Raw genomic sequence first — 18,460 nt, forward strand, 5'->3', positions numbered from 1 at the left:
ATGTACCGAAACCTATCTCAATCTTGTTTCATATGTTTTGGTCATTTGTGGCAACAGATTCATAGACCAAAAATCTTTTTCCCTGAAAAGACTGCAAATGAACCCAAATTTGTCTTTGCTCCGGTGATTATAAACTCGTGGTGGAAATTACATTGTATTTATATGAAATTGATAGTTGAAAACTGTTAGATAATTTGATGTGTTTGACTAAATTGTTATCTAATAAGTTTTAACTATTATATTCTCGAACATCCTACACAAAGTTCATGTAAACTCGAACGCTGAAAGCTAAAAGAATAGGAATTCTCTTGGTCAGACTATAATAATAATATCACACATTAGGTCAGACTAGCTATACTTTGTCCAAATCCAACTTGAAAGTGCACGGTATCAGGTGTTTGCGGTGCAATTTAGTTCGGTTATTAAAAAAATCATCGGATCTGATCATTTATTAAAATTACGGTTCGGTTTGATTCGATATTTTTGTCAAAATTATCCGAACCAAACTAAACCAATTATAAGTTTTTCTCATACTTTGTGGAGTCTCTGTTTTTGTTTTTGTTTATTTTTTCTTTTTCCTTTCAAAAGCTTGATGTGATTCTGGAGTAAGAGCAATTTTTGCAGAAAGCACGATGGAGGTTTGAGATATTTTGAGAGAGATTTGAACTTCTCCAGTTTCGAGGTTGAAGAAGGAACGTTGTTTCGTAATAAAGACGCGAATGAATGTTAAACGTTTTGGGGGGTTTGAGTGCGTGAATCACGCTCATTTAATGGGATTAGATTTTTTTAGTGTTGGGTCAACTTGGATAAAATTGGATGGAAAATTATATGGATATATAGCCAACTGAATTAATATATATTGCCTATAAATAACAATAGTTTCCTAACAAAATAATCACTCAATCTAAATTAAAATTAATTAATTGATAGGAATTATGATAAATTGTGTAATATTTAAATATTTAATTAAATTTAACGAATTAAAAAGTAAATAAAAAAACACTCTCAAAAAATATACCACATCAATTTTGTCATTTAATAAAAAATTTAATTTTTATATAATAGAATAAATAGAATACATCTTCATATTATCTAATTAATTTGCTAGGTATCAAAGTATTACTGTATTAGACTATTAGGCTACATTTGTTTATAGAGATAGGATATTGAGACAGAGATAGACAGAGATATAAAATCGTATTTAACATGAGAGACATAGAGAGAGACAATATATTCAAAGATGTTGAATTAGTATATTTGTGTCAATCCTAATAGAAAAGACACAAAAACACTTATAAAAAACACAATTTATTTTTTATTTTTTTATTATTCTCATTAATTTTTTATTATTATATTTTTTATCTCAAAAATTTTAAATACAAAAATAAAAAAATTAAATTTTATAATTTATTCTAATTTATTACCAAATAAAATATAAGAAATTAAAAACATAAAATTTTGGTCTCAATATCTTCTCCTCTTTCAAGAAACAAACGCAGCCTTAGTCCCTCCAACCACTAGCCTGCCTCCCGCTTTCAGTCTTGCCCGCTGCCTGCCAGACTGCCTCTCATCCCCTTTGCCGTCTCCTCACTACCTCCGGGGGCTTCGCCAGTCACGATTCGCCGGCTTCACCACCTCCTCTATCTGCGACTCCTCACTCAGCCTCTCCTCCTTCGTGGCTAGAACTTTAGCCTCCTCTTCATCGGCCCCACGCCTCCACGACGTCGTTCAGACTCCAGATCCCCAGCCTCCATAGGCGCCGTCTCCGTCGAAGCCGCATCTGCCAGTCTCCGCCGTCTCCTCTGTCTCGGTGAGCTTATGTTATTTTAAATATTTATTGTTGGACCAAATTCAAAAATATAAATCTGTAAATCTGATGATATGTATGAACTCTGGGGTGTGTTTGGAAATTTTTGAACATTTATTGTTGCATATACCTTGCGGCTAAAATATGTGTTTTGGAAACTTTAGACTTTAGATTTTTTGATAGATTAATTGTTGTTTGGAGTTGATTTTTTTAACATCTTCTATAACATTTTTTTTGGTGACACTTTAGATGCTTTAAGATTATTTCAAATGGCAAATAGGTCAAGTGAAGAGACACAAACGAATAGCGTTGCCCATAATGATAAATGAGAATGAGATTCAGATTATTTTTGTGTGACTCTTGTTTTATTTTAATTTATGTTTGGGTGATATTCATGTTTTTATGAATTTTAAGTGTAGCATGCTATTCAGACACTAGTATAAACTAAATTCATGGAATAATTGGAAGCTGAAAACTCAGGTGCAGTTAACTTCACGTGAAGTTAATAGTTGAGAGCCGTTAAATGATTTGACTGATTTGACTAAATTTTTATTTAACGGCTCTCAATTATCAACTTCATGTGAAGTTGATTGCACCTGAGTTTTCACTTAATTGGAATCATAGAAGTATAGCTATGAGGAGGTAAAACATTTAACTACTTTTTACGATGGGATACGCTAACTAAATCCATAAGCAGTTTATCCGAGTCCGAGAAATTCCAAATTGTTTTTGTACCAAGCATTACATATCAGTGACATATACAATAATTCTGGACAAACAATGGTTCAATGCAAAACCAAGTGAACCAAAGATGTGCAAGAAAATAATGGGAGGTTAATTAACAGAGTTGAGAATCGTTTTCTGCATGCTTTGCTTTGAAGCAGTGACATTTTCTCTCTCTTGATGAAGCAAGTGCACACTGCACATGTCAGGAAAATGGTGTTTAACTTTTCTCTTTATTTCATGATTGTTGGGTTGAAAATTGTTTACATGTCTTCCTCAATGCCACCCTGAACACCAAACTACATTTCCAACTTTCAATTGTTTCATTACTGCACAGTTCCAGTTTCTTTTCGTCAATTTCAAATAAATTTTAAATTGTCATTTTGTTTATTTATTTCTGTGAATTATGTGATGTAAATTTGAAGTTGACATGCAAGTTTGATATTTTAGGATTGATTTTATTTTAGTTATGGCAACTGCAACATACCCGCCGCCCCCACCATATTATAGGCTCTACAAAGATTACTTGGAGGATCCTAAGTCTGCTCCAGAGCCTCCTCCTCCCATAGAAGGGACCTACATTTGTTTTGGGGGCACCTACACTGTAAGTGCTTTTGGCCTCTTTTCCCTGTGATTTGATAGCTTAATATGGCCTTGTTGGAATAAGCTATGTAATGATTGGAGCGTAAAGTAGGCGTAAGTGGCTTTGACTAGGTACTTAATAGGGAGGTGACTATACTAACAAAACAACAACAAAGCCTTGTCCCACTAAGTGGGGTCGGCTACATGAATCAAACGATGCTATTGTGCTCTATCATGTATCATGTCTACAGAGAGATCGTTTATATGTAGATCTCGTTTGACCACCTCATGGATGGTCTTCTTAGGTCTTCCTCTGCCTTTCGCCCTTTGTCCATCTTCCATCTCATCCACCCTCCTGACTGGATGTTCTATCGGTCTTCTTCTCATATGTCCAAACCACCTGAGACGCGATTCAACCATCTTTTCCACAATAGGTGCTACTCCAACTCTTTCCCTTATATCTTCATTCCTTATTTTATCCAATCGCGTATGACTACTCATCCATCTCAACATCTTCATCTCTGCCACATTCAGCTTATGTTCGTGCTCCCCTTTAGCTGCCCAACACTCCGTACCATACAGCATAGCCGGTCTTATAGCGGTGCGATAGAATTTACCTTTAAGTTTTAAAGGCACTTTTTTGTCGCATATAAAACCATATGCACTCTGCCATTTTGACCAACCTGATTGGATCCTATGATTTACATCCTGTTCAATTTCTCCATTATCCTGTATGATGCACCCAAGATACTTAAAACTTTTAACTTTTTGTAGGATGTTTTCTCTAATCTTCACCTCTATATTGAGGTTTTTCCTTCTCAGACTGAACTTATATTCCATATATTCCGTCTTGCTACGGCTTATGCGCAGACCATACACTTCTAAAGCTTCTCTCCATAACTCCAACTTCTTATTTAGGTCTTCTCTTGACTCTCCCATAAGGACGATATTATCGGCAAAAAGCATGCACCATAACACAGGCTCTTGGATGTGCTCTGTGAGTACTTCCAAGACTAATGTGAAAAAGTATGGACTTAAGGATGATCCCTGGTGTAATCCTATACCAATAGGGAATTCATCTGTCGCACCACCTTGAGTCTTCACACTAGTTGTGGCCCCGTCATACATGTCTTTAATTGCCCGAATATATGCGATCCTTACTCTCCTCTTTTCTAAAACCTTCCATAAGACCTCCCTTGGTACCCTATCATACGCTTTTTCCAAATCAATAAACACCATATGTAGATCCCTTTTATTACTACGATACCTCTCCATCATCCTTCTTAATAGGTATATCGCTTCAGTGGTAGATCTGCCTGGCATAAATCCAAATTGGTTCTCTGTTACTTAGTGTCTCTTTTCTCAACCTCCGTTCTATCACCCTTTCCCATAACTTCATAGTATGACTCATAAGTTTAATCCCTCTATAGTTTCCGCAACTTTGTATATCCCCCTTATTCTTGTAGATAGGTACCAAGGTGCTCTTTCTCCACTCATCAGGCATCTTCTTTGACCCTAAAATCTCATTAAAAAGCTTGGTTAACCAGTTGATATCTTTTTCTCTAAGACTCTTCCAAACCTCAATCGGGATATTATCAGGTCCTACTGCCCTGCCATTTTTCATCTGCTTTAGAGCTTCTTTTACCTCGAAGTCTCGAATCCTTCGATAGTAGTCAAAGTTTTGATCTTCTTCCCTTGTACATAATCGACCAAGGATCGGAAGAGTCTTCTGTCCCTCATTAAATAACTCGTAGAAGTAGCTCTTCTACCTTTTATTAATCTTCTCCTCTTGAGCCAACACCTCTCCATCCTTATCCTTTATGCACTTAACCTGATCAAAATCTCTCGTTCTTTTTTCCCGGCTCTTTGCGATTCTATATATACCTTTTTCTCCTTCTTTCGTGCCCAAAGACTGGTAGAGACCCTCATATGCTCTTGTTCTTGCTTCACTTACAGCCACTTTTGTCTCTTTCTTAGCCGTCTTATATTTTTCCCAGTTATCTGCATTGCGGCATAAAGACCACTCTTTAAAGCATTCCCTTTTTATCTTTATCTTTTCTTGTATACTCGCATTCCACCACCAGGACTCCTTGTCTCTTGGTCCTATTCCTTTAGATTCACCAAAACTTTCTTTCGCTGTTCTTCTAATAACTTCTGCCATCTCCCTCCACATCTCTTCCGCGCTTCCATTCCCATCCCACTTTGCCTCTTCTCCTACCCGTCTTAGGAAGCTTTTTTGTTCCTTACCTTTCATCCGCCACCACTTCGTCCTTAGGTTCTTCGTATGATGTCTTTTCCTCAACTTTTGCTCAACGCGAAAATCCACGACGAACACCTTATGTTGTGTTGTCAAACTCTCTCCCGGAATAATTTTACAGTTAATGCAAAATTTCCGGTCGACTCTCCTCAACAAGAAAAAGTCAATTTGAGAGCTTGTCATGCCACTCTTATAGGTTATAAGATGTTCGTCTCTCTTTTTAAAACATGTATTTGCGATGAGAAGATCAAAGGTTGAGGAAAAGTCCGAAATAGTTTTACCCTCGGCATTGATCACCCCGAAACCATGGCCTCCGTGAATACTCCCATATCCAGTCACTTCTCTCCCAACATGGCCATTTAAATCTCCTCCTAAGAAAATCTTGTCTCCCAAAGGTATGCCTTGAACCAAACTCTCTAGATCCTCCCAAAACCTAATCTTGTATTGTTCGTCTGAACCCACTTGCGGTGCATAGGCGCTAATCACATGGAAAACACCTCCCTCCACCACAAGTTTGATAGAGATGATCCGATCTCCCACCCTCTTAACATCCACTACGTCCTTCTTCCACTGCTTATCCACAATTATTCCAACCCCCTTCTTATTTTTCACTTTTCCTGTATACCAAAGTTTGAAACCAGAAGTATCCAACTCTCTAGCCTTTGCACCAACCCATTTCGTTTCTTGTAGGTACATAATGTTAATCTTCCTCTTTGTCATGGTGTCTACCACCTCCATGGACTTTCCTGTTAGAGTGCCTATGTTCCATGTACCAAATCTCAACCTTCTATCGTTTCGACCTTTACCTTTTACTTTGTGAACTAGCTTATTTACCCTCGTCCGTTCACGAAAACGCGAGAACCCTTACTCATTTAACACTACATCCGGGCACCGATGCAGCGACTCTTGCTTTGACACCGTACTCGAGCCATACGGCGCGTTGCTTCCGGGCAACGACCTAGCTTTAGCGCAATAATGTCTTTGATTCATGTCATGGGGGTTCGGCTATAATTTTATGTTGGTTGCCGAAGACCTAACACAACCCTCCTCCTTTATCCGGGCTTGGGACCGGCTATGTACCACTAGTGTAACATAGGCGGAGTTGGAGGTGATTATACTAGAATATTTAAATTTTAACTATCCGTTAAGGTTAGTTATTCTATCTGTAAAATGTTTTATGAGAAGAACCCTCAAATAATTTGCTAGGTTTCATCTTCTTGTTTTGTTTATGAAAAGAAGTCCCAAAGAGCTTTTGTAGGCTTTGAAAGCTGTTACAGTGACCTTATACAGGTCTGAGTTAGAGATATATTATATATCCAGCCACTTTGTTACTGAATTTTTGTTTTTCTGTTTGGCAGTCTTTTCTTATTACATGGGTATACTGAATTTCATTTTATTTTATTTTTGAAATATTTTCTTAGGGTAATGCCAATGTGTTGGGGGGGGGAGGTAGTGACCCGTAGGTAACTGGGTATCCACAAATATCCACCGTTAGTCAGGTATCTATAAAAATATCTTTGAAATTTAAATAAATAAATTTTTATACCATAATCTATACATAAAGTAAACTAACAAATAATATAATATTATGTTTTATAGATAATAAATATAAATAGAAATCAACATTATTATATATACATATATATGCTATATACTATTTATAATGTATATAATGAGGGTTGGGAGGAGTTTGGTGCACAAAATTTTTATGCTTTGATCTCCTTGGCATATGAACAACTTATCCTACATTTATTAACCTTATACTTTTTTTTTTCTCCCCTCGTAGACTAGTGATGTTTTGCCAAGCTTGGAAGAACAAGGGGTGCGCCAACTCTATCCAAAGGGGGCTAATGTTGGTAGGCTACTTTTTACTCTGCTATGTTCATTTTGCTCTGTTTTAGCTTAGGGGCTGATCTTTCGACTGTTATTAGTCGATTACATTGACTGTGTTTGCATGGGAAAGTACTTGATTGGTCACAAAAGGAACTACGTGGCACATACCAGAAATGATAATAAATTTTTTATTGAACCAGACAATGTTGGTTAACTTTACTAAGAAGCCAACTTATAGGGGTAGTAGGGCAATGCAAAATACTATTTAGGCACTGGGAAACTATAACATGCTCCCCTCACAATCAAGACTAGACGTTTTGTAAAGTTTTTAACTAGTCATCTGCAGACAACCCAATAATTAAGCAGGCCCAACTCCACTGCAAAATTTAGCTCATTGGAGGAGAGTTTCCAAAACACTTGTTAAGGCGATCTACAGACCAATGTGAGAGTGAAACTTCAACAATGATATAATTTTGTGATTGCTTCATGAATCATGAAGGCTTGTATTGTTTTGGACTTGTGCATTATTGCTTTTGCTGATTCATGCTTAGTAATTAGATGTTAAGCTTGTTGATCAATTTCTTTGGGAGCCCGATGTTGGATATATGATTGTTGTTCTCTTACTAAATAGAAATCAGATTTACAGCAATTGCATGGAAATTTACTGTAAGAAAGAGTAATTAATCACTGAGCCACTAACATTAGAGACAAGATCAATTACAATTTTGCAGTTTATACATGCACCTGGTTAAACGAGGGTAATGAGTCCTCTAGTTAGCGGTATGCATGTGACCAGGTCTACTGCTTTGATCTTATTTATTAAGTTGATTGAATTTTCATCATACATAACATAATCATCATGCAAGTTTTTAAAGCTACTACATGCATCCACATTGTACAGTGAGTAATTTTAAGACGAGAAACGGTTCATGCTGCATTTTCTCTTCTATTATAAGTTGCCCCAGCATAATCAATGATAAGATTCTTTAAATCATCTTGTATTCCGTATCATATTAAAAGATTATGATCTTGTATAGATTTCAAGAAGGAGCTGAGATCACTGAATGGAGAATTGCAGCTACACATTTTGGAGCTTGCAGATATTCTTATTGAGAGACCATCACAGTATGCAAGGAGAGTTGAAGAGATTTCAACTGTATTCAAAAACTTACATCACCTTTTAAATTCCTTGCGACCTCATCAGGTATATAATCTTCTAAGTATAAATATATGCGTGTTAACTGTCATGCTGCTGTTGCTTTTCTTTGTCATTAATTATGTTTGTTTACTCTGTAGGCAAGAGCAACATTAATTCATATTTTGGAACTTCAGATTGAGCGTCGTAAAGAAGCAGTGGAGGACATAAAGAAGTATGTATTACATTTTCTTGATATTCTTTTTAAATCGAATTGAAACCCTGGAACATATTCCTTTGTTCACCATGTTGAAATGACATTCTTCTTTCATGTGAGCTCTCGTTCTTATGCAACATCACATGCCCTTGCATTTAGGCTTTAACAATTTCGTTGATTTTACCTCATGTGAGCTATGGTGTTCTCAATAATTTTGACCAGTTTACCCAAGTTAGTTCATTCATTGCTTGTACTTAATCCTTGCATTAGATGCTTGCTTCTAGTTGGTATCCATTGGTCGACAATCACATCCTCTTTTATCTCTCCTTTAGAATATCTTTGTAAACTATAAATTCAATAATGATACTTAAAACCCCCTTTTTTTGTGTCAAAATTTAGACACCATCATCCCAACCATTAATCATATATTGTGGGGCCATAAATTTAATCTCCATACAAGATTGATGGTTGAGATGTTGTCTAAACTTTGACACCAAACAATAGGGTCAAGTATCATTGCTCCTAGAAATTTCTGGAATCGAATAATATTTCTCAATAAAGTCTAATTACCTGCTTCATATTTCATTCATGGAAAGCAGCTTTTTATTAAAGTATTTTTGGATTCCTTTGATGACATAAGTAGCCACCTTGCTAATAGCCCATAATTTGTGATAGATCCCTCTACAGTTTATGATCAGTTACTGCTGCATGGATAATAATTTAGCTAATAGAAACAATGAGAGATATTAACTGTCATTGCTGTGATGATTTCTGCTAAGGCCCCCTTTATTGTTTTTACATTCAGAATTCTTGACACGGTTTCCTATCGTATGAGACTGCTACTATTAAATTGTAGAAGACAATTCTAGACATAACCTTGCATTAAAAAAATGAAATTGCAGTGCCTTTGAAACTTGATCTAAAGTTAAACTGTGAATATTCTAAGATAGTTGCATTAAATTGATTGGGGAAACGCAATTCACCAATTTACCTAATGTTTATTGTCTGAATTCTAAAGTAGTCCTTGGTACTTTAGTGTAACATTTAGGTTCTATAATGTAATACCCTTTTCTTAAAATTGTTTTTTTAAGATGGATTATGTAGTATAATTGCTAACACATGCCTTTGTCGTTGGTATTATTTTCTTTCTAACCATATGTTTCTTTTCAGGAGAAGAGAAGAGGCACGAAGATTACTTAACGAGTCCCTAGCAACACTTGATGATCAATAGGACATTTTTCTGCACTGAACCAAGTTAGTAAAGCTGATCCTATATGAGAAATTAGTGTATTTATAACCTTTTAGATTTTCTACTTTATACATGTGCTCTAGAATTAAAAGCAATGCTTAACCCATGTGGTCTAATTAGTGTATTTTTCTAAACACGATTTTATTGTTTTTACTGCTATTTTTTTCTTCACACCCGTACTAATTTCTACACGCTTCATTTTTCTTAATTGTATATTGAAACTTGTTGCTAAAACTACACATCTAATTAATGGTCCCATCACTAAGCTCCAAAGATAAACCATGGAGACTCATTACTGAGCATATCCGTGAGTGACCCATCTAAAATTTTGATAATATTTATAATTAAGTAAATTTAATTTGATCGTAAAAGTTAGCTCAATATGAAAGAAGATTCCTCAAGAATCTAATGACACTATATTTTTAATCAATGTTAAGATTTTAATAGCAATGACTATAAATACTTATTCTACAAGTTTTTTTTCCAATCAACTATGTTTATCATATCAAACTAGACCTTAACAGCTAATTGAGAAAGGAAAATTGTCAAGCTTTCATTTTTCATTGAGAATCAAGAAACAGAAAACACTACAATACACCAAGCAAGATCATCAAAGGGACACACAACCAATCAAACAACACCAATACATACAACTGAATAAAGTAGCCAAATTAGAACTTTCAAATGATTTAAACAACATTGGCAAGTATAACAGAAATAACATGCGGATTACCGGAGATATTGGATGAAGCAAAGAAAGAAGCGTTGAAAAGAAAGAAGCCATGATTATCTAGTGCATAGGAAATTAGGAATATTCATTAGAATGCATAAAACAATTTGAGAATTTTCTTATGTCGAATGATTTTTCATTTTCTGAATTTTGAAAATAACATTATGAAAATCTACTATACATATCAAACAAAGTATAAAATTATGCAAATTTTATGAGTAAGATTATTTTTCAATTTGAGTAAGAGATTATCGATACAAAGAAAAGCAAAATAAAGAATATGAGATTGAAAATTTTAAAATTTTCGAACACAACACATAATATAAGGGACCTTTTCAAACACTAGCTAAATTCTGCTTTGACTTCGAGTCAAGTACCTGTTTCAATTTATAACCAAAGCAAACAGATAATGTACTCAACAAAATAAATTATTTATTTTTTATAATAGCAAAATAAAATTAAAATAGAACATATATAGATCTTTAGTGATATTTTTTTTTGTTCATCATAGACAAACAAGTAAACTTAGATATTTCTATTCCATTCAAACAAATAATAAAATACAGAATTTATCTAATTTCAGTACATAAAAAAAAAGTTAGTAATTTTAGCAAAAATTGCATGGTGAATGACAAAAGTGAATTTATAGAGAACTTAAAGACGGAAAGGAACTCATGAGAAGAGCTCTAATAATGACAAAAGCATTGTGCACAAAAACATGAAATAGATATAAACAGAAAAGATTTACTAGAAAAAAAAAAAGAAGCACAACTGTAATAAAGATGATGAAAAAAGAGAAAATATCATGTAAAAAAAATAAAAAAAGAGAATAATATGATAATTTATCATTTTAAATATTATTTATTAATATTTTTTAATATAATATCTATTTGGTCATTTTTATTAATTTTGATATAATTAGTCTTTTATGATCTTTGACATTATTTTTTTTTGGCCAATTTTATATTATTTTTTATAGTATTTAATTTTTATCTAAATTATTTTTATAATAACTTTAAAATGTTTAAAATTTTTTAATTTTTATACTTTTAAATTTAAAATTAATTATTTAACCTATTTTAACCATTAGACGATATCTTTTAGATACAGTGGCAAACACCATTTTTTTTCATTAATTATGTGAATTATCCCATTAATATTGTTATGGAAGGAAGATAGAGATAGAGGATGCAAGGAAAGGCAGAGAGAAGCAGCAATGGCTTACATCTCTGCTTCGACAAGAACCATCCTCTTCTTATCTCGCTCAACCACCAAACTCTTCCTTTTCCCTTTCAAACCCTCTTTCTCTTCTTCTTCTTCTTCTTCTTCTTCTTCTTCTCACCCTTCCCTCACTCTCCATTTCACCACAACCAAATGCACTCTCCAACACCAACCTCAAACTCTGCTTCGCCGCAACGTCATCGAAGTCCTCGAAGAGCGCGGCCTCCTCGACTCCACCACCAACGACTCCGCCCTCAGATCCTCCGCCGCCGCTAATTCCCCGCCTTTGAAGGTCTACTGCGGCTTCGACCCTACTGCAGAGAGCCTCCACCTCGGCAACCTCCTCGGAATCATCGTCCTCTCCTGGTTCCGCCGCTGCGGCCACCAACCCGTTGCCCTCATCGGCGGCGCCACTGCCCGCGTCGGCGACCCCTCCGGCAAGTCACTGGAGCGGCCAGAGCTCGACGCTGCCACACTAGAGAGGAACACGGCAGGTATATCCCAAACTATCAAACAAATTCTAGGTCGCTCTCTGAATTCGAACTTGGAAGGTTCTAAGGTTGTGATTTTGAATAACTATGACTGGTGGAAAGAGTTTAGTTTGTTAGAATTTTTGAAGAAAGTTGGTAAGTATGCTAGGGTTGGGTCTATGATAGCTAAGGAGAGTGTTAGGAAGAGATTGGAATCTGAACAAGGAATGAGTTATACTGAACTCACCTACCAGTTGTTGCAGGGATATGATTTCTTGTACTTGTTTCAGAATGAGGGTGTGAATGTTCAGATTGGGGGGAGTGATCAGTGGGGGAATATAACTGCTGGGACTGAGTTGATTCGGAAGATCTTGCAGGTCGAGGGCGCTTATGGACTTACATTCCCTCTTTTGTTGAAGAGTGATGGTACTAAGTTTGGAAAATCGGAGGATGGCGCGATTTGGCTTTCACCTGCGATGTTGTCACCTTACAAATTTTATCAGTATTTTTTCACGGTTCCAGATGCAGATGTTATTAGGTTTTTGAAGATTCTCACGTTTTTGGATATTGAGGAGATAGCTGCATTGGAAGGGGAGATGAAGAAACCGGGTTATGTGCCTAATACTGCTCAGCGCAGACTTGCTGAGGAAGTTACAAGGTTTGTTCACGGAGATGAGGGTTTGACTGAGGCACTTAAGGCTACAGAAGCATTGCGGCCTGGATCTGAGACAAAGTTGGACTGGAAAACTATTGAGGGAATAGCTGAGGGTGTACCATCTTGTTCTTTGGCTTATGACAGTGTTTTGAACTTGTCATTGGTAGATCTTTCGGTCTCTTCTGGTTTGTTTGAGAGCAAATCTGCCGCGCGCCGCTTGTTGAAGCAAGGGGGTCTTTACTTGAACAATAACAGAGTGGATAGTGAAAATAAGAGGATCGAGGAAGCAGATATAGTGGATGGGAAAGTTCTCCTTATATCTGCTGGCAAAAAGAATAAGGTGCTCGTCAGAATAGCATGACAGGGAATTCTTAGATAGCTGAATATTCTTTGATGACTATTTATAATTGCAGTTTTGTTGTCTTCTTATGATACCTTTGATTTTTGCTGCTAAAGAATAAGTATCTTTATCGGTTTTGGCATGTGATGGATTTTCTAATATGGTTTTCTAGCATGCTGTTTTAATTTTTTTTTTTTCTATTAGTGGTAAAATGTAAAAGCAATGCAGATGTGCATTCATTTTTTGGGGTATCTAACATTGCAATTGTAAACTTTTGAGTATAGTGCCTCTTGATCTTAGAATACAACAACAGCTGCCGCGGTTAAGCATTTCAGCCTTTTCTTGGCTAGAGAATATTGAAGTAAATACATTGAGTATTTATTTTTTAGTATTTTCCTATAGTATTCAGCATAAGTTAATCAACTCAGAAGATATTTGCAGTTTTGAACGTTACTCCTCTGTTGGCATATTTCAAGTCTTGCCACATAACTGGCAGTGTTTATCGTTACGATAGTGGTTGAACAAATTGGAATTTTGTTCGCCTTCCATTTGCTCGACCTATTGATGTGAATTTATATGCCCATGGAGAATCATTATACTTATGACTGATCCTTTTAGAGAGAAAAAAAGAAAATGTTCTCACCTAGCCCTGCCTAAAATCAACAACTTCTGGTTTCTAGGCTTGTTACCGATATAGAACCTGTTGTGGTTTGTTTGGGGACCTGAGACGTCATTGAAGAAAAAACCGGACGAGGATACTCTAATGGTATTGTCTCTGTTAAGGTATGCTTTCTTTACCTATCCTTGAATAGCATTACTAGTTCTATCAGTATCATCCATCCTCATGTTGAATGGTTGGTTTGTCATTTGTTCTAAGGGCATACAACTAGGTATTTCTGACTTCTGCTAGTAACAATTTTCATTGAATCTTGAAAAGGAAAACTCAACAAAAATGCTTTGCTTTCATTGGTTTAGATGGTCTCTGATTTTTCCCCATTGAGTATAAGAACTCAGCTGACCCCACCTAGTGGGATAAGGCTTTGTTGTTGTTGTTGTCGAGTATAAGAACTCACTTTAAGATAAAAATAAAAAAAATAAAAAATCCCTAGTAATCATATCAGAGTGGCCACTTTCTAGGGTATCCCCTTTACCTTTTCTTTGTTGTCCATTAATTACATTCATCCAATTGAATCTAGAAATAACCATTAAACATATGCATTCTGAAATATAGAGCTTATTTTCCATTTCGATCTGCACTTAGGAAATGGTGTTGAGGAGTAATTCTTAAAAGTGAGCAAGGTATGAACCAGAAACTTTTGCCTGGATACTTTGTATGCTAATATTTTAGTAGCAAATCCCTTCCTTTAGTTTCGTACCTTGTTCAATAATTTTACATGTGCTTTTCATGATTTTCTCTATTTGGAGTCTAGTGAGAAGAAAAATTATTATTTTGATAAGGATAGTCCTGGACTCCTGATCACTTTCTAGGTGAATTCCCTGTTCACGCTAATTTTTCTCATCAGAAATTCACAAAGCACATACTGGTTTTGGTGCCTGGTCCAATAAGGAAGCAGATTTTTAGCAATGTTGTCACTAGCAGACCATATCAATCCTATTTTAGTACTTCTTTTATTATAATTACATTTAATTAATAGTACATGAATTGATTTGGAATGACCAAAATACTAAAGATTTGATTTTCTTGTTTTGTATTTTTGCATCAATTTTTGATAAGAAAAACAAAAAAGGGCATTTGCAAATTAATGTTGTTAATATGAACATTTATGTTGAATGCCTGCGTCTTGGAGGGGGGGAAAAAGTGAAAAGTAGTTGAGAGACTGAAGCATAAGCTATGCTGAAATGAACATTGATTAGGAAGTTGGTTGTGAAGTTGGACATCGTTATCTCCTTTGTAAGTCTTGATTGCCAATGTTTGAATGCAATAAGAAACTATGTTTTCATTTGTATTTATTTCCTGTATGTGTATATTAATTTCATCCTATCAATATAAACTAGTCTCTGTTGATACAGCTTTTACACATGGAATTCATGCATTCTTTATCTACTTTCTTTCCACTCAACAGGCATTTGACTCTGAAATATTATTGGTGCTTAGTAAAATATTTCTTTATCTACTTTCATTCCACTCAACATGGCATTTGGCCCTGAAATATTTTTAGTGCTTAATAAAATATCGCATTCTGGAATTTGACCTTGAAAATAACTAAGATCAAGGATTATAAATTATAAACAAACAACAACAAAGCCTTGTCCCATTAGGCAGGTTCAGCAGTAGTGGCTGGAAAATGTAGTGTATATTTTGGAACTTTACTGAATAATTCCTAATCGTGGCGCTAATGATATGTTGAAACTTCTGGGCTTATATTCTCCGGTACTGATTATTCATCATTTCTTTGCTTCATCCAATATTTCCGGTAATCCGCATGTTATTTCTGTTATACTTCCCAATGTTGTTTAAATCATTTGAAAGTTCTAATTTTGCTACTTTATTCAGTTGTATGTATTGGTGTTGTTTGATTGGTTGTGTGTCCCTTTGATGATCCTGCTTGGTGTATTGTAGTGTTTTCTTTTTCTTGATTCTCAAATGAAAAATGAAAGCTTGACAATTTTCCTTTCTCAATTAGCTGTTAAGGTCTAGTTTGATATGATAAACATAGTTGAATCTGTTTTTACTCTTTGTTGAGTTGAGTTCAGCTTAATTATGTTATGCTTGGTTGCCAATGATTACGTAGCTGGTTTCAAGTCTGGATAATGAAGGAGGATTTTAGATGAGATTGGAGGAGGATAAGTTATCAGAGAGAAAGAAGCAATAGCACATGTTGAAGAAAAATATGTTGTTCAGATGGTTTTATGTATTTTCTTGGAGTAGAAACAAAATGATAAATTTCCCTCCAGAAAATGTTAATTTTTTGTTACACATATTTCAAAACTGATGCAAGTGTTTTATTTTTTGTTTCTTAATACAGGTATTATGGACATATCTTTGTTAAATGTGCTCTCCAATGGCATATCCTCATTTTTGCATCCATCATTTTCTGGAAATATGAACTCAAAACCTGTATCAATGTATTGCCAAAGTGCAGAGCAGACACTTAAGTTGTTGAAGCCAATTATTGACACAACTGTTCATTCTGATATATCTGCTGATGAAGAGCTTAGAAAGTTATTTGAGGAACTTGGTCAGTCTGTTGATGAGTTGAGGGAGCTTTTCGAGAATTGGCATCCACTATCCAGTAAATTTTACTTTGTAAGTCCTCATTAAATCCCTTAATCCACATATAGAAAAGAGATATTTATTTTAAGGTGTGATCTTTGGTTTTGATTTTGGAAGGTAATGGAGGAAAAAGCAAGGGCTTGAAGTAATCTATTTTACTCTCTAAGCCTTTCCTATCCCTCCAAAATTAAATTTTAGAACTCATAAAATAAGCTGAGCTTATATTTGCAGTGATTGATGAGTACTAACTGCTTTCTTGTATAGTTTTCCTGTTAAGTATGTGTTGATTATCATTATTTCCTCCTTCTTGATTACTAGGTGATGCAAGCTGAACCGTTGATTATCAATATTTTGCAGAAGCTGAAGGCTTCACAGCAATGTCTACCTGATGATATGACATCAATCATTAAGGAAGCTATAAATGAACAACTGGAAGGCGAAGATTCCTTTAGTGGCGTGGATAATGCACAGCATGTGGATCCTGTAAGAATATCAGACGAAGAAAGTGTGGATTTAGTTTCCCAATCATCAACTTCACCATCTAGAAGGGAAGCTTCAAATGCCTTGAGATCAGAGCAATCTCAAAACCATGTAAGAACTGATTCTGATTCCAGTGAACACTCTAGTGAAAATTTTCATCAAGGCATACAGGGTGATAGCAACAATCCAAGAAAACTCTGTTACAGCACTTCTTAACTTATCAATCAATGACAACAACAGAGACAGGTGGTTGAGGATAACAAGATCAGGATAGGGAGGGCCGGGGCTATTAAACCTCTGGTTGAGTTATTAAGTAATGAAAGATGCTTCCACTGCTTTATTTCACGAAAACAAGGATTGAATTGATGGACCCTGCAGCCGGAATGGTCGATAAGGCTGTGGCTGTTCTAGCAAATCTGGGCAGCAAGGTGGCATTCCTCTTCTGGTTGAGGTTGTTGAGTTGGGTTCTACTAGAGGAAAGGAGAATGCAGCAGCAGCTCTTCTACATTTAAACATGGTACTCCAAGAAGGAGCTGTTCCACCATTAGTAGCTTTATCACCATCAGGCACCGCAAGGGCTAAAGAGAAGTTTTCTCTTTATCTTCTTTGTTTTGTTACAAAATGTGGTGACTGAGATTTGGTTCTGTTTAGGCCCTGTCTCTTCTGAATCATTTTAGAGATCCAAGGCATGGTGGTGCTGTGAGGGGCTGATTCTTTGTTACCAACTTCTTCTACCATCCAAAAGGTTTTGAATTGACTCTTAAAGAATGTTGCTAATTTATATATTTTCAATTTCTTGTAAAGAGAATAAACATGGATTATATGTATCCTCTTGTAAACAAACCTTACAAATGATACATGTAAATCTTACTTGTTACAAAAACATCATGTCTAGCTTTTGTTGCTGACTTGTACAAGTTGTTCAATGACATTCAGTTATGTATTAACTTCAAATTCAGTTAGATAGGGATCTGATCTATCCGGACCTTCTCGTCATCCTTCGATTTCAAAGGGGCAAGGAAGCGATCTTGAAGTTCTGAAAAAATTGTTGCCTTGATATCAGCAATAGAAACTAGAAAGCACTTTATACTTAGAAATAATTGAAAGTACTGGCAGGGAGCCAATACATGTTGTATTAAATATTTCTTGATTCCCTATTGTTTGTATTCATTTTTCAATATTTGTATCAGTATAGGTGAAGCTTCACACTAAGTAGCTAAATAATCGTTATGTTATTTTTCTACAATTCCTAAACCCCAAACTCAAACCATAAATCCTAAACCCCAAACTCTAACCCCAAACCCTAGCCCTCAACTCTCAATCCTAACCCCCAAATCCATAAACCTCAAACCCTAAACACCGAACTCTAAACCCCAAAGGTTAAATCCTAAATTCTAAATCCTAAACCCCAAACCATAAGTCCTAAATCATAAAACCCTAAATCATAAACTCCAAACTCCAAACCCTAAATTCCAAACCCTAAACCACAAGTCCAACCCCCAAACCCTAAACCATAAATCTTAAAC

General features: G+C 35.5%; 3 protein-coding genes across 5 annotated transcripts; all 3 read left to right on the forward strand.

Annotated features, from left to right (window-relative positions):
- Nucleotides 1-1,450: 1,450 nt before the first annotated feature.
- On the forward strand, nt 1,451-9,939 carry LOC112695192 (mediator of RNA polymerase II transcription subunit 7a). Of its 2 annotated transcripts, none has more exons than XM_025747442.3 (6): nt 1,451-1,810; nt 2,981-3,134; nt 7,156-7,225; nt 8,240-8,406; nt 8,499-8,572; nt 9,725-9,939. In XM_025747442.3, exons 2-6 carry the CDS (start codon nt 3,000-3,002, stop codon nt 9,783-9,785), a joined length of 507 nt encoding a protein of 168 aa, XP_025603227.1. In that variant the 5' UTR covers nt 1,451-1,810; nt 2,981-2,999; the 3' UTR covers nt 9,786-9,939. The 2 variants fall into 2 exon arrangements, with proteins under 2 accessions (XP_025603227.1, XP_025603228.1); XM_025747443.3 differs by having other exon boundaries at nt 1,460-1,810; nt 2,998-3,134.
- A 604-nt stretch (nt 9,940-10,543) lies between these two features.
- On the forward strand, nt 10,544-13,556 carry LOC112695191 (tyrosine--tRNA ligase, chloroplastic/mitochondrial). The gene has a single exon (XM_025747441.2). It carries the CDS (start codon nt 11,750-11,752, stop codon nt 13,238-13,240), a length of 1,491 nt encoding a protein of 496 aa, XP_025603226.1. The 5' UTR covers nt 10,544-11,749; the 3' UTR covers nt 13,241-13,556.
- Nucleotides 13,557-16,028: 2,472 nt separating this feature from the next.
- LOC140173553 (U-box domain-containing protein 2-like) lies at nt 16,029-18,112 on the forward strand. 2 transcript variants are annotated; one of them, XM_072197860.1, is made up of 2 exons: nt 16,029-16,487; nt 16,812-18,112. In XM_072197860.1, the coding sequence occupies exons 1-2, from the start codon at nt 16,173-16,175 to the stop codon at nt 17,148-17,150; spliced, it is 654 nt and encodes a 217-aa protein (XP_072053961.1). In that variant the 5' UTR covers nt 16,029-16,172; the 3' UTR covers nt 17,151-18,112. The 2 variants fall into 2 exon arrangements, with proteins under 2 accessions (XP_072053961.1, XP_072053960.1); XM_072197859.1 differs by having other exon boundaries at nt 16,212-16,487; nt 16,773-18,112.
- Nucleotides 18,113-18,460: the final 348 nt, after the last annotated feature.

This window comes from Arachis hypogaea, chromosome 6 (assembly GCF_003086295.3).
Source record: "Arachis hypogaea cultivar Tifrunner chromosome 6, arahy.Tifrunner.gnm2.J5K5, whole genome shotgun sequence".
NCBI classification, from domain to species: domain Eukaryota; kingdom Viridiplantae; phylum Streptophyta; class Magnoliopsida; order Fabales; family Fabaceae; genus Arachis; species Arachis hypogaea.